Source organism: Manihot esculenta, chromosome 2 (assembly GCF_001659605.2).
Source record: "Manihot esculenta cultivar AM560-2 chromosome 2, M.esculenta_v8, whole genome shotgun sequence".
Classification (NCBI taxonomy): Eukaryota; Viridiplantae; Streptophyta; class Magnoliopsida; order Malpighiales; family Euphorbiaceae; genus Manihot; species Manihot esculenta.
In genome coordinates, this window is record NC_035162.2 from 1953175 (window position 1) to 1979732 (window position 26558).

Here is a 26558-nt window from a genome sequence, read left to right on the forward strand (position 1 = left end):
GCTCTGCTCAAGTAGATCATTCAATCTCCTCACCTCAGCCTCGTGCTCCCTTTTCAAAGCGACAACACAAGCAACCTCCTCTTACCTAACTCTCTCAATTTCTGCACGGGCAACTCCCTGAGCACCCTTCATTTTCTCTTCTAACTCGACAAGGGCATTAAGGACCTCACAATACAAACAAACATTTAACATGGTAAAGACAACAGAAGTCGGTAAAGCAAGCAAATAGAGAAGGTACCAAGAGGGCTTGTCTTTTGGAGTAAGCAACAAGCACTTCGACAGGCCTTGAGTTGCTAGCCTCCGACTATGCACTGAATTTAACCAGACGATAAACAATCCCCAAGACCCGAGGATCACTGATATCAAGAGAAGACGCAAACATATAATTGCAGAGAAGCTCCGCAATAGAAGTAGGAGTCAACTCCTGGTTCAGAGTGTAAGCAATCCCCGACTTATGGGGAATCAGGGCCTGAGGCAACTTCGTGCTGGCGTCGACAGACAGACTCCCCTTACCTTCTCTTACCGTGTCAAGGGTGTTTTTTGCACGACCGCCTGAGGAACCTCCCCCGCCTGGAGACTTATACGGCTGGGAGTTTTTAACCAGCCTCCTTTTCTTCTTTTGAGGTGATAGCAGGTCAAACTTTTAAGAGGCAGCCCAAAAATTCTTCCTCACCAAGCCACCTGAAACCTCATCCTCTTCCTCCGAGGAGTGGTCGAATGGGAGAACATGGATACCAGGGGTGTCAAGGGGGTCGTGAGAGTTACCTCCTTTGTAAGGCGCTTGCTGAACCCACCCTGTCAATTACTTTCCCAGCACCTACTTCCTCTGCAATCTCCACAGCATTCTCCTCAGTAGCAGTATTCAAGGGAGGTCCCATAATTGCCATAGGTTGTGCGTTCTCCTCTTACCAAGGATCAATACCAAGGGCATCGTGAATGACCTTCATAGTTTTTCGAGCAGTAAACTGCTCAACAGCTTACTTGACAAAGTCCCTAAACAAAGTGAAATTTTGAGGCATTGTAGTCTCACCCATTGGAATCTCAAAAGCTGCAAACCACAAAAATAAATTATTATTTTTAGTCAAGGAAGGAGAAAAGCCAAAAAAATGAAAGAAATTAGTTAATGTATACTAGCGGCATAGCAATCGCCCCGAGAGGGAGTTGCATACATTTGAAAAAATCGTACTTATGAGAAAAAGAATTCAAACGAGCAAAATACAATTGCTCTCACTCAGACAAACAAGAAAAAATATTACACCCAGAATCAACGTCCTCCAATATAGGTTGAATCCCCAACTCTGCTATCCCTTCAAATGGACAACAACAAAACTCTCAACCCAATAACGGATATAATTCTTATAGCCCGTAAATGTAACACCCAGCTAAACTCTGGTGTCGGAATTCTCACTTTCCGACGAAATCTCCATCGAAATCCGAAATCTCAAAACTGAAATCTTTAGAAGGGTAAAATAAATTTTTTATAAAATGAATTTGAGTTTTTTTGAAAAGGTTTTAAGGTTTGCCGCCGAACCTTAAGGTTCAGCCGCCGAAGGTGATTTCTCCAGCCACCTATAAAGGGCCTTCAGCCCAAAAATCGAGAGAGCTTTTCTCCATCTTCGGGCAGAAGTAAGTCCTGTTCTTGATGTTCTTGCTAGAATTTGCTTCATTTTCTTAGAGAATTCATGAGATTTTACCTTGTTTTTGAAGTTTCGAGTTGGGACTTCAAACCTTAGTTTCGGAGACCTTCGGAAAGCATTTTTTCCCCTCTTCCTTCAAGTGGAAATTGTTGTGCATTCCATTTTCTTCAAGAGGTGAGTTAATCCTTGCTTCTCTTATGTTTTCTGAAGATTTTAAAACCTAAGTTTTACAAGTCTTTAGGGCATGCATGATCATTTATCCAAAAGTTTAAGGTTTATGTTAGTTTTATTGTGAGATGTTTTCCTCTTAGTTTTCTGTTGATGCATGGTGGGTTAGAGCAAGTTCTTAGGGTCCCTTATGTGTGTTAAGCATGTTTGGTAGCTATTAGGCTTTTGCATGTGCGTTTGGAAGAGTTTTGGAGGCTGCATGTTTAGGGTAGAATCGGGATCTGCCTTGCTGGAGAACTCAAGTTCGGCCATCAAACCTGCATGTGAAGGCAGTCTTTTGGCCCCCGAAGGCTTGACCTTCGGATCTGTGGAGGGCTTTAGGCCTCCTAATATGCCCCCGAAGGTTAAAACCTTCGGATCTGTGGAGAGCTTTAGGCCGCCGAACCTGCCCCCGAAAATTCTGACTTTCGAATCTGTGAGGGACCTTCGGCCGCTAAACCTGCCGCCGAAAGTCCCATGCCCTGCCTTTCCCTGCTTGTTTTCTATGCATGTTCTGATATGTTTTTAGGCGTTTCTTGGGGAGTTGTTTAGAGTATTGTAAAAGTTATATTTGGTCCCTCATTTGAGTCCATCTATGTAGGATTAGACTTTGGAGACCATAGAGGCCTGCAATGAGATAACTGCGTCAGTGTTAGGTGAGCATCGGCCAGAGGTGAGTAGAACTGAACTGACCTATTATTTTAAAGAAATCAAACTTTTAAGCATGCTCATGCATCACGAATGCCATGTATATGTATTAGGTTGTTTGCATTAGAATTCACAAATATGATACATTGCATAATTTATTGTTGTTGTAGATGGATGTTGGATGACCCACTAGCCCTCGAGTATGATATGTTATGACGGATATAGAAAGACTAGGGCTGCCCATTCTATGCTCCTTGTACTATGTAAGGGTAAGACCAGGACTGCCTATTCTACGCTTCTGGCACTATGGATATGTTATGATATGTTTAAGAGGAAGTCCTGAGGAGCACCCGTCGTGGGCCGGATACTATTGGAATTTATAGAGGTTACTGGTGACAAATCCATCTTGATGTGAATTGTTTGTGTTGTGACGCATTCATACAATCATATATTTATTGAACTGTTTTTATGTTTTGCTCACTAGGCTCTTGTAGCTTATCCCTTTCCCTTAACCCCAGGTTTGCAGGACCAGAGTTAGTTTGGGGAAGTCAGCTGAGTTGCTGGTATAATCTATTGTAATAGCTATAGATGTGGACATGTGTTGTTTTATGGTTTTAGAATTGTGCTTTGCCCTAGTTTTTGTCCTTGTAATCCCTGTTTGCATGATCCTTATGTAAAAGTTTTAAGTATGAATTTATGTTTGAACTGAGCTTGAGGCATGGTATGTTAATCATACTGGAGCATTTGATGAGGGCTCTAGTATGGGTTTTATGATTTCTGTTTTAATACATGCACAGGTCGAGTTTTAGTTCATGAAATGTTTATCGTGTGATCATGTATGGGATTTTATCAGGTGTAAAAGGATGTATAGTAGGCTTGCTATGGGCTCCGACGACCTTAAGTCAATCTTAACTATAGTGCCGGTAGCTGTCTGATTTCCGGGTCATTACAGTAAAAATGGACAAACCCATGCGGCCATTAAAGTTTCAAAACTCGTTATTTGATTTGAAGATCTTAAAGAGAGACCTAAAGAGGATTACAAATTATCTAAATCTCCATCCCCAGCACACTGCTTCAAAGGCACGCATAAATAAAATGGAGTTGGAGGTCAACATCCGAGGAGACACTCGGTAGAACTGAAAAACCTCAACAAAGAAGCGAGAAAGAGGAAAAGACAGGCCATAGTCAAACTGCTTCAAAAAGAAGACTAGCTTTTTATTGTATTGAGCATTGACTAGCCTAGAAGGAGGAGAAGAGAACAGAGCAGTTCTCTTGAAAGAGTGTGGACTCTAATCTTATAAGACTCCGTGTGAAGCAACTCTTCAGGAATGACTCTCCAAAGATTGTTTGGGGTAACATTAGACTGCAATCCCTCTACGGGGATCCTAAAGGAGCCATGAAAAAAGGGAGACATACCTGAATTAAGAAATTTCTCAAAGGAAAAGCTGAAGAAGGAGGGAGCCCAAAGTAGGAAGAAAAGAATTAAAAAATGCCAAAGTAGTTATCAGCATCCAAAAGAAGGGTTTTGGATTCGCTCTCGGAAGAAAACATGTCAAAAACTATCCACAACGGCTTGACGAAAATAAATTCGCTCCTCCAAATGTCATAAATAACCCTTGGAGAAGAGAAAGGGCATCTGATAACAAAAGAATAATAGGATCCGTTAAGATCATGACATGTGTATACAAGATATGGAAAGGTCCTAGAAACTAAGTCATCCGGTCTGATCGGGCAGTGGAGAAGCCCGACCTATAGGAAATAAAGATCAGACCCTCAACATCTCTGACTTTAAACGGACAAGTCGACCATTTCAAAGCTTGTACTCCAAATGGGAATTAAATATGGAGACTTCCGACCTTAATGATCGGGGGGCCCTCCCTTACACAGACTAGGTGAACTGAGTACAACCTATTTGGACAAGGATAGGAAGCTAACTTCCAACATGTTGGTCGTCTCCTCGGTACATCACCGAGATCATAAATGCGCACGCAGAAAGATTAAGTAACGTAAGACACACGATAGATGAGGTATGAGCTAAATCTGTCCATTATTAATGAGTTACATGACACACCTACCAAAGGTGTCCACATCCAATTTGATGGGACTTAGCGTTGGACACCACCAGAAGGACCAACCAATATATATATCACTGATCTAGCCCCAAAATGAGGTTAATAACTCTCCCTCTCTCACACACTCATAGAAGAACTCTTAGAATAATGCCCTCTGGAGTTTTCCTTTTGAATACTTTATTATTATTATTTACTTTCTCTTCATATTAATGAATCTCAAATAACTCTTGATTTAACTTGAACGTAGGAGGTTTTCCACCGGGGACATCCTCAGAGGAACCCTAACCGTCCTCTCATATTTTGTTGGTTCCCTTCCTCAAGATCATATATGGAGAGATCTATACAAAACCAATCATGAATCAATGATCAACCCATCAAATCAAATTTCTGTCCAGATATCTGACCACCCTATTGAATATCATATCATCAATTCGCATATATATTAGTTAACATATAAGATTGATCTCAGTTTATCATGCACATAAAGTCGTAAAGATGCCCAAGTGTGTCAACCACTACATACAGTCAACCCACATTGAAATTGTTCAAATGAATGAAACAATCCTCATTTGCAGCCAATCACTGCAAGGAACTGTGACTTTATATTTATATGGTTAGTAATTGTTGCTTCCTAGCAGGAGCAGATAAAAAGATGAAACCAATTGCTGCTTCCTAGCAGGAACAGATAAAAAGATGAAACCAATCATGAATTAATGATAAACTCATTAAATCAAGTCTTTAAAAGATGAAACCAATCATAAATCAATGATCAACTCATTAAATCAAATCAAGTCTTTATCCAGCTGTCTGCATCTGACCACCATTGAATATCAAATCATCAATTTGCATATTGTATTAGTTAACATACAAGATTAATCACGGTTTATCATATTGTATTAGTTAACATATAAAATTGATCACGGTTTATCATGCACACAAAGTCGTAAAGACTACATACAGTCAACTCACATTGAATTTGTTCAAATGAATGAAACAATCCTCATTTGCAGCCAATCGCTGCAAGAAACTGTGACTTTATATTTATATAGTTAATAATTTAAGATGCTCAAGTGTGTCAACCACTACATACAGTCAACTCACATTGAATTTGTTCAAATGAATGAAACAATCCTCATTTGCAGCCAATCGCTGCAAGAAACTGTGACTTTATATTTATATAGTTAATAATTTTCGCATCCTAGCAGTAGCGGATAAAAAAAAAATCAATCATGAATCTAGCTGTCCGCATGTACACCCCAATTCACATATTGTATTAATTAACATATAAGATTGATCACGGTTTATAATGCACACAAAGTCGTAAAGATGCTCAAGTGTGTCAACCACTACATACAGTCAACCCACATTCAATTTGTTTAAATGCATGTAACAATCCTCATTTGCAGCCAATCACTGCAAGGTACTGTGACTTTATATTTATATAGTTAATAATTTTCGCTTCCTAGCAGTAGCAGATAAAAAGATGAGTTTGATTTGAATTTTGATGGAGATGTTTCCACAAAATTGCAGTTAGAGCATTGCTTTCAGGTCATTCAAGGCCTGATACCTAATAATGGAGAATCAGTCGTCTCATCCAAATAATCACCACTACAATGGTAGGATGTTCCCCCCACAGCTGTCACTCCAGCCAGATGCATTTCATATAATCCCCACGAACTAATAATCTCTTTTACATAATGCCCCCAATTTTATTTTTCTATTTCCCATTTCCTGGAGCAAAACACTTGTGTTAAAACAGAAATATGTAGCATATCATATGGTACCAACCTGTGAGGGTAAACGTTCAACAATCTCATTTCAACCATTGATTATGAGCTGAACCCAACCACAGTCAATGACTAAAGTGTTGCACATATACCAGATGCATTAAATTATTTCGGAGTGGTGGGAATACTGGCATCCGTGGTCCAGAGATCAATAAATCACCTGAGCTGAAGGCACAAACTAAACAATGCCTTTTCGACAGTAACCAACAACAGTTAGACTAACTACAGAAACCGCATCAAGAAAATAAAGTAGTCAAGAACTATATTATGAACGAGGATAATTAGACTGATGATTGAGGACAAGAAGAAAAGCAACAGTATCGTAGCAACACCAGATGCAATCATCTAGTTAGAGCTGTGGATGTTCAAACATGTTCACTAGTTGACCAAAGTTTCATGTGTTCTCAAATTCAAAGAGTTGCAGAAGTATCCTCATACCAAGGATTTACAGGGTAATTTATTCTTGAGAAATCACCTATCACTAATCACAGATGGGAAAGGAGTTGAACATAAACAATCAGTGTATGTCCAAAATTCAGTACAGAAGGCGTCACTACTAAAGTGCCTCAATAATCTAATTCATCTTAGTACAGTAGTTCCTCGAAGACAGGATCTACAGATTGTCCCCACTTTCCATTATACAGATCCAAAAGCTTCTCAGCTGGTGTCACCCCTGGGATAAGAATATTAACCATCAGCACCACCAAATTCGTATGCAAAAGAGATAAAATGAACAATCATGGCAGAAAAGCAATCCTAAAAATTACACTGATAGTGGACATGTTTTAGCAAGAGAAGGATATTATGCAACAGACTCTTCCTAAACTACAACACAAAGCTATGACGATGATGAAAATTGATAACCTTGCAATAAATAGATCCAACAGATGATAAATTTATATGTTATTAATTTCAATGAAAATTATAGGTTGCATAGAGAACAAAATTCTTCCCCTCTATCTCTAGGAAGATGACTATCTTTTCAATATTTGTTTAAAAATATCACAAGAACAATTGGCATGGGCAAGTATTATAATTACTTGTTAGAACTCCGAAACTCAACCACCAGAACCAAACATATCCTACCCCGAAGGAATTCAAACAGTAAAAAGCCCTAGTTTACTCGAACCTCCTAGTCATCAAGATCATTCAAACTTGTACTTTTAAACTAAATAGCATTCAAGTCCATTTCTTGCTGTATAACACAAGAAGGGACTTGCTGAGAAGGTCATTATATAAATGGCAACTGAAATGCGAAACTGTAAATGCATCTGGAGCATAATGAGCAGCTTAGAATATTAAGCAGATATATCAACTCATCACACTTTCTGTACTGGATAACTGGCATGGTTATTTACATTGAAGAAAGATGATATGAAAACCTCATCAGCATTTGGAAATTGGAAGCCTAAACCTTAAATAACAGATGTTACACCCAAAGAGACATAATAGAAATGCAAAATCAAAAGTAGACTTGCTTACCTGTTCTAACCACCTCAGCCACCTCATTCAAGAATCCAACCTCCTTAAAGCCTCTCCTTTCTAAGCCATCCTGCAGAATAACAGATGCAGGTTTTTAGTCATAAGCAAGAATAAGCATATGCTTTAAAGAATATGTCTCAGGTTAAATTAATAGTAGCCAAGTTACCTTAGCCAACTTTAGAACATCTTCAGCAACATGCTTCAGTAATTCATCCCGAAATGGTGTCTTTAGACCAGTCTTTGGAACCTACTAAATCATTTTTAAATCAGAAGTTGCTGTCTTGATTACCGCAAAAAGATGAGGTACGGCAAGGTCAGACTATATTCTGTTGTAGAAATAAATTATTAAGTAGCAAGTTATCCTAACTCAAACAACAGTATAGAGATGCTCATTGTGTTTCTATTAGCACTGTGCTCCTCTATATTAAACAGCATAAAATGCTAAGCACAAACCCATGACATCTACTAATGTCATGTATATCAGCTGTGCACAAAAACCATGATAACTGATAAGAAGCATTTGGAAAGGTACAAATTGACATTGTAACTCTTCTATGATTATCTTTCAGCCTCCAACATCAAGACACCGACAATGGACACCAGAAAGCTCAATAACAAAAAGCTATGTGCTGACTTCTTTGCCACCTCATTCCAGAATGTTCTCAGAAGATTTGTGCTAACCAGCACAAGTATTTATGTAATTATGTATGTGTGTGTGTATGTCTAAACACACACATACATATAAGTAGCAAAGGTATGTTATATTCTAAAGAGTTTCTTATATGTTACAGATTACTGCCTTTGCACTGAAAGACTTAGAAGTTAATCAGACAGTGGGTGTTTGAATTACCTTATTCCTTAACATTTGTCTTTCTTCAGGAGTCCAATCAGCTACCATATCCAGAACATTTTGAAGTGAGATTTCATCATACAACAATCCAACCTAAAATGTGGAAGGAAATCAATGTGAGTTGGTTATGTTTTTATGTTTAAATGAATCAGTAATAGAATCCCCTATGGGAAGTAAATGTGCTTGTATAGTAATGATGGGTATTAGTAGATCATGTTAAGCAATAGATAGATCATCCATAAAAAGAATAAAAGGCCTCTACCCAAAATGCTGGCAATGCACACAATCTCCTCCAAGGTCCTCCATCAGCACCCCTCATTTCCAAGTATCGCTTCAATCTCACCTGAACAAAAAGAGTAACAGACAGGGTTAAATAAGCCAGAGTATCAAGATAACATGACATTTTACCACAAGGACAAACCTCAGGAAAAATTGTTGTCAAGTGATTCTCCCAATCATTAAGGTTTGGCAATTCACCAGGAAGGCAAGGAAGTTTTCCAGCCATAAAGTCCTGGCAAGCAATGAACAAGATTTCAGGTAACAATGCAGCAGAAACGCATGGTGAAGGACTCAAATTACAAGACTAGGAATAGATGGATACCCTGAATGACATTCCAGTGCAGTCAACATACTTCTTCTTCCGATAAACGAAATACATAGGAACATCAAGGGCATAATCAACATATTGCTCAAACCTGCAAAAAGATTTCAATTAAATTTGTCTGCTTATAGATGGTGCACCAGCTTTTCTACACATGTAAATATTTGAAATGATAAACTTTTGAGCAAAATTTCATCCCAAAAGAGAGATAAAGAGACTAAAGGAAGCCCCATAAAAATCTAAAGAAAAAAAAAACGTGCACGTACGCACTCACCCAAATAAGTCATCAAAAACAAAAGGCAGCATGCCTGTGCGATTGTTATCAGTATCAGTCCAAATTTGGCTGCATAAAAGAAAATTCACTAAGAAGTCCATTAGAAACAAATAGAAAAGGAAGCAACTACAGCTACTCTATGATGATGTCTATAAACCTTCTCATGCTCAGATAACCATTTGGCTTTCCTTCAGTGAAAGGTGAATTTGCAAATAGTGCTGTTGCTATCTGTTAATTTGCACTAGTTAGATTTAATGGAATTGGAAAAACTTCAAGTGAAAAACAGAACAAGTCCAAATATCTCACCGGCTGCAAAGCAAGACCAGCACGAAATTTCCTTATCATGTCAGCTTCAGAACTGAAGTCCAGATTAACCTATTAAAAATTAATTTGAAGCACATGAAGCACTGATTTAAAAATAAAAAAATAAAAAAATAAAAAAATAAAAAAGAAGAAAAGAACTTTGAAAGAATCAAGAAAATATTCAAGATTAAATTGCTAAAAATTAACAGAAAAGAAGAGTATGCTTCAGAATAGAAAAGTTTATCTAACCTGTACAGTGCATGTTCTGAACATCATATCAAGTCCTAATGAGCCAACTTTAGGCATGTAATTCCTCATGATCTCATATCTTCCCTGAGATAAAATACAAATCACCATTGAAGTAATCAAAGTTTGCAAAAGCAAAATATAATTTGATAGAGAAAAGAATCAGAACTACAGAGCAGAAAATATGAAGAGTCCCAATAAGTTATAGGACAAAGTGGAAAAGCAACTTATGCAACTAATTACAATAATTAGCATCAGAACACTTGGTTTCTGGAGCTTTTTCCCTTTTGATGTAGAACCTTGGATCATTCTACAATTTCAGTTCAAGAAAGCTTAAACAATAAGGGTGTAAATTGACCAAGTAAATAGAGCATGTGATGAATGTGCGGCTGGCTAACTAAATAAAGCATGCAATGAAAGTTCAATGTGCAAAATCTAAACTTACCAACAGTGAAATAGGCAATAATATAAGTCATCTGATGTTTCTCCCAACCCCTCCCTCCTCCAACCAAAATAAAAGGGGAAAATGGAAAACATCATTTAGTATTTTCCTACGAACATAACTTTCTATTACCTTGATGCCAACATATTTTTTGCATGGTTTTACCTAAAGCTTTTGAAGACAATTATGCTTTTTTATTTAAACATCCATAATCTACTACTTAGGAATTGAGGAACAACGAATTTTCCGCAACCTGAATGGCTGAAAAGGGAATAAATAATACCTTGGGCATAATGGGGATATCTTTAAGTCCCCATTTGGGCTGGAAGCCGATCCCTAAAAATCCAATTCCCATTTCCTCTGCAACAGCTTTCACCTGGGAGAATATAGCATATGATGACCAGATTAAGATTAAACAGGTATCCTATACATTTCTCATGATACATCAGGTATTCCCGTTAGGTTGTGATGACAAAATAAACAAGTTCTGATAAAATTAGTAACACCATGTGTAAAATTAGGCCGTTTCAATTCGATATTAAAAGGTATAGCATGAGGATTAAAAAAGGAAAAGGTCAAAATAAGTGGGGGAGAAAAGGAGTAAAACCAACTAATCTGATTTACAGAAATTTGACATTAACCTCACATTACAATTCTTCATATCCTTTTTTCCTTCCCTTATTATTATTATTTACAAAAAAAAAAAAAGAGTAAAGGACAAGAAGAAGAAGAAGAAAAAGTAGTCAACTTGACCTATTGCTTCATAAAGTAAACAAATTATTATAGCCACTGCTTGCAGATAAAACTAGCACAAGTAACATATCCATCATCATTGAACACTTCCTCCTGGTTATTTGTTGCTAAAATGACCACGTAATAACTAGAAGAGGCTGAAAGCATCTAGAGAGAAACAAGAGAATGCATTGTAGGCCAAAAAGGGATGATTTGGTAGTTTATTCAACAGAATGACACTCAAAAAGATACCTATTACAGACCTCCCCCCACCATGCAAGAAACCCACTAGAGTGTCCAGTAGTTAACTTTATGCATAAAACTCCTGGTAGTGATGATTTTGTGATGAAATTATATACAGAGAACATGCAGTGCAATTATCAAGAAATAACTTATCTTGTTAGTTGTTAGAAAAAAGAAATAATAGATGACGAGAATCACTACAATTCATTATTCACCAGCCAAATGGCTTAAGTTATGAAGAAACATTACAAGGCTTTTCATAAAAATGTTAGGAATATAATATTTCGACCTACCTGATAAAGGTGTGAATTAACTTCAGCACAAGTTTGATGCAAAGTTTCAAGTGGTGCACCACTAAGCTCAAACTGGCCACCAGGCTCTAGTGATATGCTCTGCTTTCCCTGGCATACAACCACAAAGCCATTATAAAATTCTTGCCAACGAAAAATGAAATTTTCTTAATAGTTAGTGCAAAACATGACATTGAGAAAATAATCAAAGAAAGTCGTTCTTCATACAAACAATGCAAAGAAGTGCAAGATGGAAAACAAGCACACACACAAGATGCTGTTTTTTATGAAAAGAAATTAAGATAAAATAACAATCGTTTTACCTGTTTGAGTCCTATAATTTTGTCACCTTCCATTATTTTCTCCCAATCGAATCTCTCAGCAATACCGTTAAGCAAGTCTGCAATTTGTTCATATTTCATTGGACGTAAAGTTCCAAGTTCAAATCCAAACTTCTCATGTTCTGTACCTATTCTGTCAAGAACCACATATCTCACTTAGCAAACAACTGGTTTGAGAAAAATATCAAATCAAATACAAAATCCTCAATGATGAAAATAACAACCCAAATAAACAGAAAAAGATTTACAGCTTTGTTATTACAGACAATCGGTAACGATTATTTGCGATAAAACTTTAAAAGCATAAATTAACATGGAATTCAAAAGACAACTGCCAGTAGAAAATATCAGCCAGAATATAAACCTCCATATACAATTCAGATGATTGCAAGCCATCAGCAAAACAAAGTATAAGTTTATTTACATATGATAGCATTTTATCTCAAGCAAAATAAAACATCCATATTCCACACAATATAGAAAGGAACAAATCAAGTGTGCTAATTATAAGATAATCAAAGTAAGATTTTTTGTCTTACAAAACTAATAAACAAAAAGAAACTGCATCATGTCTTGGCTTAAGCCTTAATGAAATAATACAAACATATCAAAACATGGTTGTACCTCCATTTTTCCTTTGGCTTGCACCCTGAGGCAAGATATCCTACAAGATCCTCTTTAGTTAGTGGTTCTGCAGCAATCACAGTATCCTCTGTAGGAGGGCTTGCAGCAACAACCATTTGACTCCCTCTTCGGATTCTTACTGATTCTCTAGGAACCCAAGACGTTTTGATAGAGCTACATGACAAAGAAGAAAATCTAACACATGTTTCCTTCAGTTTAGATGCCTCTATGCTATTTGTCACACCAAAAACCACATTTTGACCAGTTTTACAGTGTGTTAGCTCAGCAGGAAGACGATATGATGGGCCTGCCTGGGAAATAAGCGACATGTCTGCAATAACACATATCCATCAGTTAAATTACAATTTATATAGCAATTACTGCCACCCCCAGCATCCAAGAATTCCACAGTTCAAAGCATGAATATATACAGCTTCAATTTCACAAAATTGTAACACACTAGAAAAGAAAGTTAAAAAGCTCATTTAGCAGCATTCAATGTGATTTTGGACATTGCAAAACATTTTACATTTAATTGTGCATTTTACAACGTCTGAGAGAATAAAGCTACCCCGATAACAGATTTGCGCAAAAGAGTTGCATATTCAATAACACAGAAAACAAAACTACAAGGAGACATCCTAATGCTCAGCATTGAAGGATGATAAGTATACCTTATTTTCAATTATCAATGCGCTTGCTTCATTCCAATTGGAAAAGTAATTAAACTAGACAAGATATCGATGGGCTACAGTCCATTCAAATTTTATACTGCTTATTCAAAATATAAGCACATTCAGCTTCAGACATCCAGAACACCAAAAAAGGCAACTCAGAACATTTTAAAAACAGGGAAGAGAAAAATAATCACGGAGTGAGTGAGGTAATCACCAAAACAAACAACACTAAACAGCATCAAATGAATCACAATCACATCGAAACTCATCAACAACAGCCAAAAATATAAAATTCCAGACCTAAATTTAATTCCTCGAATATATATGCGAAAACGAAAACATAATCTTTGGACAAACGAAATGAGCGAGCTCTGCGTCAAACACACGCAATTCAGATAGATAGAGGAGAATAATACCTAAGTGAATTTTGGGTATGGATGTGAAAGAGGGGACGAGATTAGGGCTACGGAGTTGCAATCTATGAGGCTTTTTAGGCTTCGGGTCGAGGCTCCTCAGTCCTACCAGTAGTTTTCGTTCCAGAAAGAAGGAAATTATTCTTTTTGAGTCGTTCAAACTTCCAGGAGCGGACGATGAGATATTGGGATTCTTTTCAGCTTAAAGTGAACAGATTTGCAATCAAGTTGGCGTCGCGGGAGGTGGGGATTTAATAGAGCGGCACTACGTTGCTCCTTTGTGGTCCGCTAAGTACAAGTCAGCAGGTTTTATGTCCTAATCATTCATGAGTAAAGACTAAGATGGAAAATTCTAAAAGATTATTTTCTCAACCAATTAGTAAATAGTATTTATTTATTTAACTATAAAAAACAAAGAGTATCAATAAAAAATACTAATAAAAACTAAATTGGTCATAAAGTGTATTAATGGAAACTAAATGTCTGATGATGTATTTGATGACGCATACTACAGTAAAATATAGAAATAATAAAATAATTTAATCAACTCGCTAACACATCCACTTGTGGAAAAAAATAACATACCTTACATGAATGTGAAATACAAAATTATGATAATATTTATAGAAAAATCATTAAATTTTTCTTGGTTTGTCTAAGATTAACCATGATCCGTATTTTATTTCCAAAAACACAAAGACTGCTTTATATATATATATATTAACGGCATGTAACTTGTGAATCTGTAAAAAAAAAGTGAAGTGATTGGTATATAGAAGTAGACAGTTCGACGCTCAAATTAATAAATTTTTCAGAAGGACGAGTGTAAATAGAAAACTTGAATTATTAGAATAGTGTGTTAAAATGCGTACTAACTCTGTGAATATTTTACTTTTACATTGTAATAAAATGAGATAAGGTTAGTTAGTTACTTTCCTGAAAATCTGATTAATACGGGCTAGTAAATAAGAGATATCGTGATTGTAGGTGTAATAAATAAGATACACAGGGTGAGTCTTCTGTTATTCCAAGCACTGATCATCCGGTTGATCGGGTCTTCTCTATTGTGAATGAGATTTAAATATCGAGAGTCACATTAATATTGTATTAAGATTTATACCACGTGGTCCCATCATATGGAGACTGATGGTCCTGAGATTCGGTGAGGAAAGGGATGAGGACACGTAGACAAGAGTTCAGTCCACATGGAAGTTAATGGCTCTGATGGGTCATTCGGAGTTACTAGGGCTAAAAAGATTTTGGTTCGTGGAGATTGAGGTTTGGAAGTGAGGTTGTGTTTAGTGAATCAGTGAGACTGAAAATCTACCCTTGAAGGCGATTAGTTCAGGGGTATTTATACATTGACTAGGTTAGGACATTCTGACATATGTCTTTTTAGATTGGATGGTAACGTGTTGTGGCAGGTGCGTAATGTAATACCCGGCTAGAGTCTGGCATCGGAATTCTACTGTCCGGTGGAATCCAGGATGTTGGAACCCTCTAGAAGGGTAATAGATATGTTTTTCTAAAGTGTTTTAGTATGTTTTAAGGTTTTAAGTGTAAAAGAAACTGAGTTTTTGAAAGAAAAGAACCAAGGAAGAATTGCCACGTTCGGCCGCCGAAAGTGATGTTCGGCCGCCGAACATGCATGACTTTGGAATCACGTTTGGCCGCCGAAGGTGGTCTGGCCAGCCACCTATAAAAGGCCATAGGTCGGTGAATGGATAATATTTTGCTTTCCATTTCCACGGACAGAGGTGAGACCATGATCTTCTTTGGGTGATCTTCATGTTTTCTCCAAATCTTTCAAAGTTTTGATAAGTTTTCATGTTGTTTTTGAAACTTTTGAGCTAAAAACCAAAGTTTTGAAGCTTGGAGACTTTGAGAGTGAGTTTCTCCATATCTCCACGTTAGGATCACCTATCCTCTAGATCTTCAAGAGGTAAATATAGATCCTTAACTTCTTTTCACGATTTATAAAGGTTTTATGGAGTTTGCTGGGTAGAAATGCATGATTAGGTTAAGTAGAGGTTTTGGTTGATTGATTGGTGAAAGCATGTTTATGTGTTGAGTTGTGATGTTTGTTGAGGTTTTAAGGTAGTTTTGGACCCCTTTGTGCATGTACTTGGGTATATGTTTGTTGTTGAGTTGTTGGTTGCATGTATGAGGAAGTTGGGAGGAGGTTTGCATGAGGCAGAGCAGGGTTCTGCCTTACTGGCGAACCCAGTTTCGGCCGCCGAACATGCTAAGGAGGTGGTTTCGGCTGCCTAAGCTCGCCCCCGAAAGTTTGGACTTTAGGCTCTGGAGGGAGTTTCGGCCGCCGAATGTGCCGCCGAAGGTTAGGGACTTTCGTCTCTGGAAAGGATTTTCGGCAGCCGAAGGTGCCGCCGAAAATGCCTGAGTTTCGGCTCTGGAGGGACTTTCGACCGCCGAACCTGCCGCCGAAAGTGCCCTGTCCAGCCTTCTTTTGCTTGTTTTATGTGATTGTTTAGGATGTTTTAGGGGGGTTTTTTGGGGAGTTTTAGAGAGATGTTCTTGAGTTAGTTTGGTCCCTCATTTGAGTCCACCTGTGTAGGAACGGATCAGAGGAACCGAAGAGATCAGCAGTGAGCACTGTCAGAGTCAGTACAGAGTTAGCCAGAGGTGAGTGGAACTAAACTTAATCTTTCTAATGCTTTTAGCATGTTTCATGCATCATGATTATGCAATAGATTGATTGCATTAGAATTCACGATTATGTGCATTGCATTATTTCTTGTATTTGCGAACGGACATAGAGCTTGTTTCATTAGCCCTCCCAGTAAAGTCCTGAGGAGCCCCATTGAGGGCCGGGCACAGTAAAGTCCTGAGGAGCCCCGAGAGGGCTGGGCACAGAGTACTTCGGTACTATTGATTGTATAGTAAAGTCCTGAGGAGCTCCTTCGCGGGCCGGGCACTGAGGGATTTTTTATTCAGTCCATTCGGTATGTGATTACTTGTGCTGTGATGCATTCCATGTGAGCATGTTTATTAACATGTTTTTATTGTTCTACTCACTGGGCTAGTATAGCTCACCCCTCTCCCTTAACCCCAGTCTTGCAGGATCAGAGTACAAGGGGAGTCAGCAGAGTACATGAAGAGTAAAGAGTTGTGTGATAGCATAGCGTGGACATGTAATATTGTAAACAAGATGTTTTAGTATTGTATAGAGTATAGTAGTGTGCTTGACCCATATGTTTTGTAAATCCCCTTTTGTATACATGGTTTATTTTTGTAAATGTTTTCTTGATGAGTATGAAAACTAGGCTTAACATATTAAGAGTTTTAACCCGTCTAGAGTAATGATGAGAGCTCTAGTAAGGGGGTTCTGTAGTACAGAGTTAGTGCATGCACAGGTTGAGCCTTGGTACAGAGCAAAATTTTATGTTTTTACAGAAAATGTATGATCATGTATGGGATTTCACAGGTACACAGAGAGTGTGTCAGGCTTGCTACGGGTCCCGGTGACCTTAAGTCGATCTGGATCCTAGCGCCGGTAGCTGTCCGATTTTCGGGTCGTTACAGATTGGTATCAAAGCCCTAGGTTCATATGGCCGGACCTAGAGAGAGTGTCAGGCTCATAGAGGTTATAGTAGGTCAAGCACAATAGGAAATCATGTCCACTAGGATAGGATGTAGCGTCCTATCTATCTGATGATGTGTAATGCCATGATTTATGCATGTGCATTGTTGATATGTGATGTATGCTTGAGAGTTCATGTGTTTCCACATGGACCATATGATGCTAATGTGTTATGTTATGTGTTATTTTCCAGAGTTAAGATGCGAGGAACTCATCGATCTGCACGATTGACTGGAGTCCCACCAGTGAGTAAGGGTTCAGATGCTCGTCCTTCTGCATTGCCAAGGGCGATGTCTCAGAGATCAAGCAGGGAGGGTACGTCAAGGGACCCTAGAAGGTCTTTTGACGAGAGCAGAAGAGGAACAGATAGAGGAGGGAGGTCAGATGAAGTGAGGGAGGCTATGGATGTTGATCAGCAAAGAGAGGAAAGCATGGGTATGGACAGATCTGAAGAGGGTATGGGAGAGTCTCAAGGAGGTGCTCAGGCCTCGGGGTTTGGTTATCCACCCCACTATCCACCCTTTCCACAGGGCCCGGGGTATCCGATGGGAGGTACGTCGGATTACTCTAGCTTTACCCCATATCCTACCTACATGCCTTATATGCCTTATCCTTCTTTTTACCCACCATATCCCATGTATCCACCCTCACCTTTCCATCCAAGTACAGCACACCCTGATCCCAGAAATACAACACCTCCTCCACCACCAGAACCAGTAGCCCCTGTTATCCAAGCAACTCAACCTAGCTCATCTGAGGGAAGTAAAGTGAAAATGACAGAGTACCTGAAGTTGGATGCTCCCAAATTCAACAAGGGAGATGATCCATTTGAGTACCTCAGATCGGTTAAGATGATAACCGATGAGTTAGGAGCTGATGATAGTAGAGCCATTGAGATGGCGGGGTTCACACTGAGATGCAAGAAAGCTCGAGAGTGGTTCAAGAATTATGTGGACCCCAGGTTGGACAGCATGTCATGGGAAGAGTTCGCCAATGAATTTGCTGGGTGGGCTTTTCCTGACAGTTCCAGAGAGATGAAAGTGATAGAATTTGAACAGCTGAGACAGACTGAAGAGATGAGTGTTGATGAATACACAGATAAGTTCCTGGAATTGCTTCAGTACGTGGGTCAGGCTTATGACACTGACTAGAAGAAGGCAAGGAGATATACTATGAGACTTCATCCCAGGTATTCCTCCTTGATTCTTCCAGCAGAGAAAGAGAGTTTCCACTCTATAGTGGATGCGGCCAGGAAGATGGAGGCAAGTGCCATCATTCAGGGAACAGTAAAACAGCAAGTGGCACAGCCTTCGGGTTCTAAGACCCCCAGTGCAGCAGCTTCTGGCAGCAAGAAGGGAGAAAAGTTTAAGTCCAAAAAGGGCAAGTTCTGGAACAAGATCAAGTCTAGTCTGGGAATGGGTAGTGGCTCAAGCTCTGGCACAGGTAGTTCAGTCTGTATGAGATGTGGGAGGCCGCACAGAGGAGTGTGTCAGTTGGGATCTACAGCCTGCTTTAAGTGTGGGCAGGAGGGACATTTTGCACGGGAGTGTCCTGGAGGAGCCTTTATGGCACCATCCCAGCAGATGACCTCAGTCAGTGTGGCTCAGCCAGCAGCTCCAGCCATGACTCAGAGCAGAGGCAGAGGGAGAGGGTCAGCCTCTTCTTCAGTAGCAGCAGGTTCCCGAGGTGGAGGTCCAGCAGCTCCAGCACGGATCTTCACTGTGACACAGGAGGAGGCAAACACGTCGAACACAGTGGTGTCAGGTAACCTCATCATTGGTTGTTCTGATGTGTATGCTTTGATGGACCCCGGTGCTTCTCACTCTTTTATTGCTTCGAGAGCCGTGGAGAGATTGGGTCTGATAATCTCTGGGTTAGAGTGTCCTCTCTGGGTCAGTGGACCCAAATGTGACCCATCAGTGGCAGAGTTAGTCTGTCGTTTCAGTTCAATGTTCTTAGAGGGTAGATGCCTTCCAGCTGACCTTGTGGTTCTAGATTTGATGGATTTTGATGTCATTCTAGGGATGGATTGGCTATCTACATATGGAGCTACCTTGAACTGTAGAGACAAGGTAGTCAGTCTCAGAGATCAGGATGGGTCAGAGTGTGTCTTCAGAGGAGACAGGAGGGGTACACCTAGAGGTTTGATCTCAGCCCTTCAGGCTCGTAGATTGCTCAGGAGGGGTTGTCAGGGGTTTCTAGCTCATGTGAGAGACCTAGATAATCAGGTTAGGGAACCAGTCTCAGTACCAGTAGTCAGAGAATTTTCAGACGTCTTCCCAGACGAGCTTCCAGGACTACCACCTGATAGGGAGATAGAGTTTGAAATAGAATTGCTGCCTGGTACCAGACCGATCTCTATCCCTCCCTACAGGATGGCACCAGCAGAGTTAAAAGAGCTGAAAGAGCAGTTGCAGGAGTTGGTAGATAAGGGTTTCATCCGCCCTAGTACCTCACCTTGGGGTGCTCCAGTGCTATTTGTCAGAAAAAAGGATGGATCCCTCAGACTTTGTATCGACTACAGGCAGTTGAACAAGGTCACTACCAAGAATAAGTATCCCCTACCTAGGATCGACGATCTATTTGACCAGCTAGCTGGAGCAGGTTGTTTCTCTAAAATAGATCTGAGGTCCGGGTACCATCAGCTGAGAGTTAGAGAGGCAGATGTGCCAAAGACAGCTTTCAGGACCAGATATGGGCATTATGAGTTCTTAGTAATGCCGTTCGGGTTGACTAACGCCCCTGCAGCATTCATGGACCTCGTGAACAGAGTTTTTAGCCAGTATCTGGATCACTTTGTTATTGTCTTCATCGATGATATCTTAGTGTATTCCAGAGATGCAGAGGAGCATGCCCATCATCTGAGGATAGTTCTGCAGACTTTGAGAGAGCATGGCTTGTATGCTAAGTCTCTAAATGTGAATTTTGGTTGAGGAGCATTTCATTCTTGGGGCATGTGGTATCAGCAGAAGGTATTGAGGTAGACCCCAAGAAGATAGAGGCTGTAGCTAACTGGCCCAGACCCATCACAGTGACAGAGGTTAAAAGCTTTTTGGGTTTAGCAGGCTATTACAGGAGGTTCGTTCAGGACTTCTCAAAGATTGTCGCTCCTATGACCAAACTGACCAAGAAGAACCAGAGGTTCGTGTGGTCGGACCAGTGTGAAGAGAGCTTTGAAGAGCTAAAGAAAAGATTAACATCAACACCGATGTTAGCTTTGCCCATCAGTAATGAGGACTTCACAGTGTTCTGTGATGCGTCCCGAGTGGGATTGGGTTGTGTTTTGATGCAGAACGACAGGGTGATTACTTATGCTTCTAGACAGCTGAAGAAGCACGAGTTGAATTACCCCACACATGACCTAGAGATGGCGGCAGTTATCTTTGCACTCAAGATGTGGAGGCATTACCTTTATGGGGTTAAATGCGAGATCTTCACAGATCATAAGAGTTTACAGTACATCTTGAGTCAGAAAGAGTTGAATTTGAGGCAGAGAAGATGGGTAGAACTGCTCAGTGACTATGATTGCAAGATTTAGTATCATTCGGGTAAGGCGAATGTTGTGGCAGACACCCTAAGCCGGAAATCACTTGGCAGTTTATCCCATATAGCAGCAGAGAGAAGACCAGTGGTGATGGAGTTTTATAAGCTCATTGACGAAGGGCTACAGCTAGAGTTGTCTGGTACGGGTGCGTTGATAGCACAGATGAGAGTGACACCCGTGTTTCTGGAGCAGGTAGCTCAGAAACAGCATGAGGACCCTGAGTTAGTGAAAATTGCCAGGACTGTTCAGTCGGGCAACAGTGCAGAGTTCAGATTTGACAGCAAAAGGATCCTCCGCTATGGGAATCGACTATGTGTACCAGATGACATAAGTCTGAAAGGAGACATTATGAGGGAAGCTCATAATGTCAGGTACAGTGTTCACCCTGGAGCCACCAAAATGTATCAGGATCTGAAAAGAGTGTATTGGTGGCCAGCTATGAAGAAAGAAGTGGCACAGTTTGTGTCCACCTGTGAGGTTTGCCAGCGGGTGAAACTAGAACATCAGAAGCTGGTTGGAATGCTTAACCCACTACCGATTCCAGAGTGGAAATGGGAGAACATAGCTATGGATTTTGTGGTGGGGTTACCGGCAGCGTCCAACAGGTTAGAATCCATATGGGTGATCGTGGATAGACTGACTAAATCTGCTCACTTCATCCCTGTTAGGAGTAATTACTCTGTGGATAAGTTGGCACAGGTTTATGTGGAAGAGATAGTAAGGTTGCATGGGGTTCCAGTGTCTATAGTGTCGGATAGAGGACCTCAGTTCACCTCCAGATTTTGGCGGAGTCTGTAGAGTGCTATGGGTACAAGGTTGGATTTTAGCACTGTTTTCCATCCACAGACCGATGGACAATCGGTAAGTGTAGATCCTTAACTTCTTTTCACGATTTATGAAGGTTTTATGGAGTTTGCTAGCTAGAAATGCATGATTAGGTTAAGTAGAGGTTTTGGTTGATTGATTGGTGAAAGCATGTTTATGTGTTGAGTTGTGATGTTTGTTGGGGTTTTAAGGTAGTTTTGGACCCCTTTGTGCATGTACTTGGGTATATGTTTGTTGTTGAGTTGTTGGTTGCATGTATGAGGAAGTTGGGAGGAAGTTTGCATGAGGCAGAGCAGGGTTCTGCCTTACTAGCGAACCCAGTTTCGGCCGCCGAAGGAAGGTTCGGCCGCCGAACATGCTAAGGAGGTGGTTTCGGCTGCCTAAGCTCGCCCCCGAAAGTTTGGACTTTCGGCTCTGGAGGGAGTTTCGACCGCCGAATGTGCCGCCGAAGGTTAGGGACTTTCGTCTCTGGAAAGGATTTTCGGCAGCCGAAGGTGCCGCCGAAAATGCCTGAGTTTCGGCTCTGGAGGGACTTTCGGCCGCCGAACTTGCCGCCGAAAGTGCCCTGTCCAGCCTTCTTTTGCTTGTTTTATGTGATTGTTTAGGATGTTTTAGGGGGGTTTTTTGGGGAGTTTTAGAGAGATGTTCTTGAGTTAGTTTGGTCCCTCATTTGAGTCCACCTGTGTAGGAACGGACCAGAGGAACCGAAGAGATCAGCAGTGAGCACTGTCAGAGTCAGTACAGAGTTAGCCAGAGGTGAGTGGAACTAAACTTAATCTTTCTAATGCTTTTAGCATGTTTCATGCATCATGATTATGCAATAGATTGATTGCATTAGAATTCACGATTATGTGCATTGCATTATTTCTTGTATTTGCGAACGGACATAGAGCTTGTTTCATTAGCCCTCCCAGTAAAGTCCTGAGGAGCCCCGAGAGGGCCGGGCACAGAGTACTTCGGTACTATTGATTGTATAGTAAAGTCCTGAGGAGCTCCTTCGCGGGCCGGGCACTGAGGGATTTTTGATTCAGTCCGTTCGGTATGTGATTACTTGTGCTGTGATGCATTCCATGTGAGCATGTTTATTAACATGTTTTTATTGTTCTACTCACTGGGCTAGTATAGCTCACCCCTCTCCCTTAACCCCAGTCTTGCAGGATCAGAGTACAAGGGGAGTCAGCAGAGTACATGAAGAGTAAAGAGTTGTGTGATAGCATAGTGTGGACATGTAATATTGTAAACAAGATGTTTTAGTATTGTATAGAGTATAGTAGTGTGCTTGACCCATATGTTTTGTAAATCCCCTTTTGTATGCATGTTTTGTTTTTGTAAATGTTTTCTTGATGAGTATGAAAACCAGGCTTAACATATTAAGAGTTTTAACCCGTCTAGAGCAATGATGAGAGCTCTAGTAAGGGGGTTCTGTAGTACAGAGTTAGTGCATGCACAGGTTGAGCCTTGGTACAGAGCAAAGTTTTACGTTTTTACAGAAAATGTATGATCATGTATAGGATTTCACAGGTACACAGAGAGTGTGTCAGGCTTGCTATGGGTCCCGGCGACCTTAAGTCGATCTGGATCCTAGCGCCGGTAGCGGTCCGATTTTCGGGTCATTACACGTAAGGCGGTTCATTAATAGCGGGCAGTCGACTAATAAATGTTGAGTCGTTTGGTCTATACCCTATCTATCACCCGCATTATGTCTGTCAGTCCTACCACACGCATAATTATGACCATATTGAGGTCTTATAAGCTCTAAAAAGGTTGGTCTATTTGTTTCGTATATAGATGAGGTCAGACATTTATCCAGGGCTCAAGTTAGGTTAAAGGTATAGGAGGTCTGATCCGTATACTCTGCAGGTTAGACTTTTCCTTGTCTGGTTAGACCAGAGGGTCTGGTACAAGAGACTTTTATGTCTCTCTTATACATGTATCATGATCTTGACAAAATCTGTTATTATTATATTATCAGATGCCCTTTCGCTCCTCCGATGATTATTTATGACAGTTGGATGAGCAAATCGTATTTTGCACTTTATTGACAAATGTGCGTTCATCAATTCCTTTTCGAGTAACTAGGAGTTGTCATAAGTACTTAATACTCATATGCGCGTCCTCCCAGACACGCCTTGATGATTATCGTCGTTTGGATTACCGAAGGGTGACATCTTGAATGCCCATAAATGCTTGATTTTGAGTATAAAAAGGAGTCTTCATCTTTACGTGCTCACTTTTGCTGCTTTCGTTGTTCTTGTTGCATTTACTCGCTACTCTTAGAGTTTCTCTCACTTTTTCCTTCTTCTTTCAAGCTTTCTAATTCCTATATATGCACCTCTCTTCCGATGGCTCCTCTGCCATTCCCTCAGGTTGAAAAGATCATTTCTAGGGTTATCCCACCTCCCTTCGGAAAACTTTCATTGGTCCTTTCTCTCAACAGAGACTCACTACTTTCGTGCTCCGAATCTAAACGAGCATATTGCTTTATTTTTCTTCCCTCATTCTCTTTATTTAGTGGACATCCAACTTGAGAGAAGGCTCGTTTTCTATTTGAAATAGATCGACTATGTTCTTTCTTTCCCTTTTTCTAGGTTTGTCCACTATGTTTTTAAATTTTACCAGGCCGCACTTTGGATGTTAACCCCCAATTCTATCATTTTTATGAGTGCTTTTGAGGAAATATGCTGAGGTTGGGGCTTTGCTCCTTCCCTAAGCTTGTTCAAGGCCTTTTTTAAGATTCTAAAGGCTAATAATGGGTTTTTGAGTTTTTGTGGTAGGAACGGTCTAACTATTTTCAGTGGCCATAAGGACTCTATCAAGCATTGAGTGGAAAGTTTTGCTATAGTCGGAGCCAGGGAAAGCTTTGACTGGAGCTTAGAGCTAGGATGGGGGTCTGTTGATACTTTTTGTAATGCTTTTCCTCTTCTCTCTGAGTGGGAGCAGTTATACTTTAATCGGATCTCCTCATTTCCTTTCAAATATGATGTTTTCAAGTGTTTGGATATTCGCCCGGGGAGGGTTGTTATGCTACCGGTATTTGACCATTCCTTTGTTATTTGCTTCTTTGTTGATTTCACTACTTTGGGGGGTTTTTTTGGTGTGTTTTTTGCAGCTTCCATAGTCCCTATGGAGGAAATTTCGACACTCTGAAATTTTTCTCTCAATCGGGATGCCGTCCGGGATGATGTTGAGGCTTTCAAAATCTGGAAGACTATAGATCTAGTGGTTGAGATACTAGGGGTGGATCCCGTGTCAGCTCAAGTTGTGCCTCCCTGTCTTCCATTGGGGTCAATATAGAGTTGGCTTTGGTTAGCTCCGACCAAACTGAGGTTGTGCTTGCAGCAATTAGGGGTGCTCCTATTATTGGGAGTAACTTGGCGGTTGCCATGGTAAGGGCACTGGTTAGCCTTGACAGGTCTTCTCCTGCTGAGGAGGTCGATGGAGGCTTAAAGAGAAAAAATTCTCACCTGCCTCAGGAGACAACCGCTACTACTTCAAGGATGTCAGGAAAGAAAAGAAGGCTAGCGAAGGAATCCGAGCTGGTCTCTTCTCAAAAAGGGACTTCATCTTCCTCACTCACGAAGAAGCCTTCCTTGGATAAGGTGAATAAGGGCAAAGGCAAGGAAGACCAGTCTCGAAAGGCCAGTGGGAGTCTCCCCACCACCTTAATTTTCAATGAGTCAGGGTTGTCTTTCCAACTAAGCCCTAATTATACTCCTATCTCTATTGCTAAACTGCTGAGCAACCACGTTTTCAAGCCATCCCCTAATCTGACTGATCGTCAGATGGTGAGCACCATTTGCAGAGTGATTGAGTCCACTGAGCAATCACACTCATTTACTACCCAGTCAAAGGAGGACCTTTTTGGAGCTTCCAAGAGACAAGTTCCTCTTGCAAGTTTTCTTACTCTTTCTCTTGCTTTTGGATTCTCTGGTCATTTCCTGACTTGTCTGCTTGCTTTTGTGGCTTTTGGGTGCCCTGTTGGAGCTAGAAAATAAGAGAGCCAATGCTCGGAAGACTACCTTCCAAGATGTTGAGAAGGCCAAAGAAGAGGAGGCTGCCTGAGTAATTGCGACACTAAAAAGCCAATACGAGGGGGAGGTGAACCGATTGGAAGGGCTTCTTCAAGATAACCAAACCCAGGGTGAGAAGATTGCTCTCCTGGATATGCAAATTGTTGAAGATAGATCTACCGCAAAAGCCAAGCTTGCTCAAGAAAAGGCCTCTACGGATCAGAGGGAAATAAGCCTTGCAACCCCGTCTGCCTAACTCAAAGGGGAGATGCAGAAGTTGTCTGGGGAACTGGTGGAGGTCAAGTTGGAGTTGAGTAAGGTTCAAGGGGACCTGAGTGCTTCTGAGGCTATAAGGAGGCAACTTGAAAGCGAGATCCATGAACTTTCTATGCGATGTAAAGATTATGAAAAGAAGATCGTGGATGCTAGGGAGAACGCCAAGTTGGTTGTCCAGAGCCAAGTCAACAAATATCTTAAGTCAAATGAGTTTAAAGGCAAGGTCTTTGAACATACTCACTTCTATACGACGGGCTTCAACTGTAACGACCCGGAAACCGGACCGCTACCGACGCTAGGGTTCAGTTTGACTTAAGGTTGCCGAAACCCATAACAAGCCTACTATACATCATGTATACTTGATAAAATCTCATACATGATCACAAGATATAACAAAAATATAAACATTCCATGAACCATGGCTCAACCTGTG

At 40.4% G+C, this 26558-nt stretch overlaps 1 protein-coding gene across 2 annotated transcripts; it reads right to left on the reverse strand.

Moving 5' to 3' along the window:
- Window positions 1-6648: 6648 nt before the first annotated feature.
- LOC110609607 (glutamate--cysteine ligase, chloroplastic) lies at window positions 6649-14108 on the reverse strand. Of its 2 annotated transcripts, XM_021749312.2 has the most exons (16): window positions 13873-14106; window positions 12780-13110; window positions 12138-12288; window positions 11818-11925; window positions 10833-10925; window positions 10111-10194; window positions 9865-9933; window positions 9716-9786; window positions 9559-9627; window positions 9285-9378; window positions 9105-9194; window positions 8946-9026; window positions 8684-8776; window positions 8000-8080; window positions 7834-7903; window positions 6649-7024 (listed from the first exon to the last, which is right to left on the reverse strand). In XM_021749312.2, the coding sequence occupies exons 2-16, from the start codon at window positions 13106-13108 to the stop codon at window positions 6936-6938; spliced, it is 1572 nt and encodes a 523-aa protein (XP_021605004.1). In that variant the 5' UTR covers window positions 13109-13110; window positions 13873-14106; the 3' UTR covers window positions 6649-6935. The 2 variants fall into 2 exon arrangements, 1 of the variants encoding a protein (XP_021605004.1); XR_006349966.1 differs by lacking the exon at window positions 6649-7024 and having other exon boundaries at window positions 7860-7903; window positions 8000-8083; window positions 13873-14108.
- Window positions 14109-26558: the final 12450 nt, after the last annotated feature.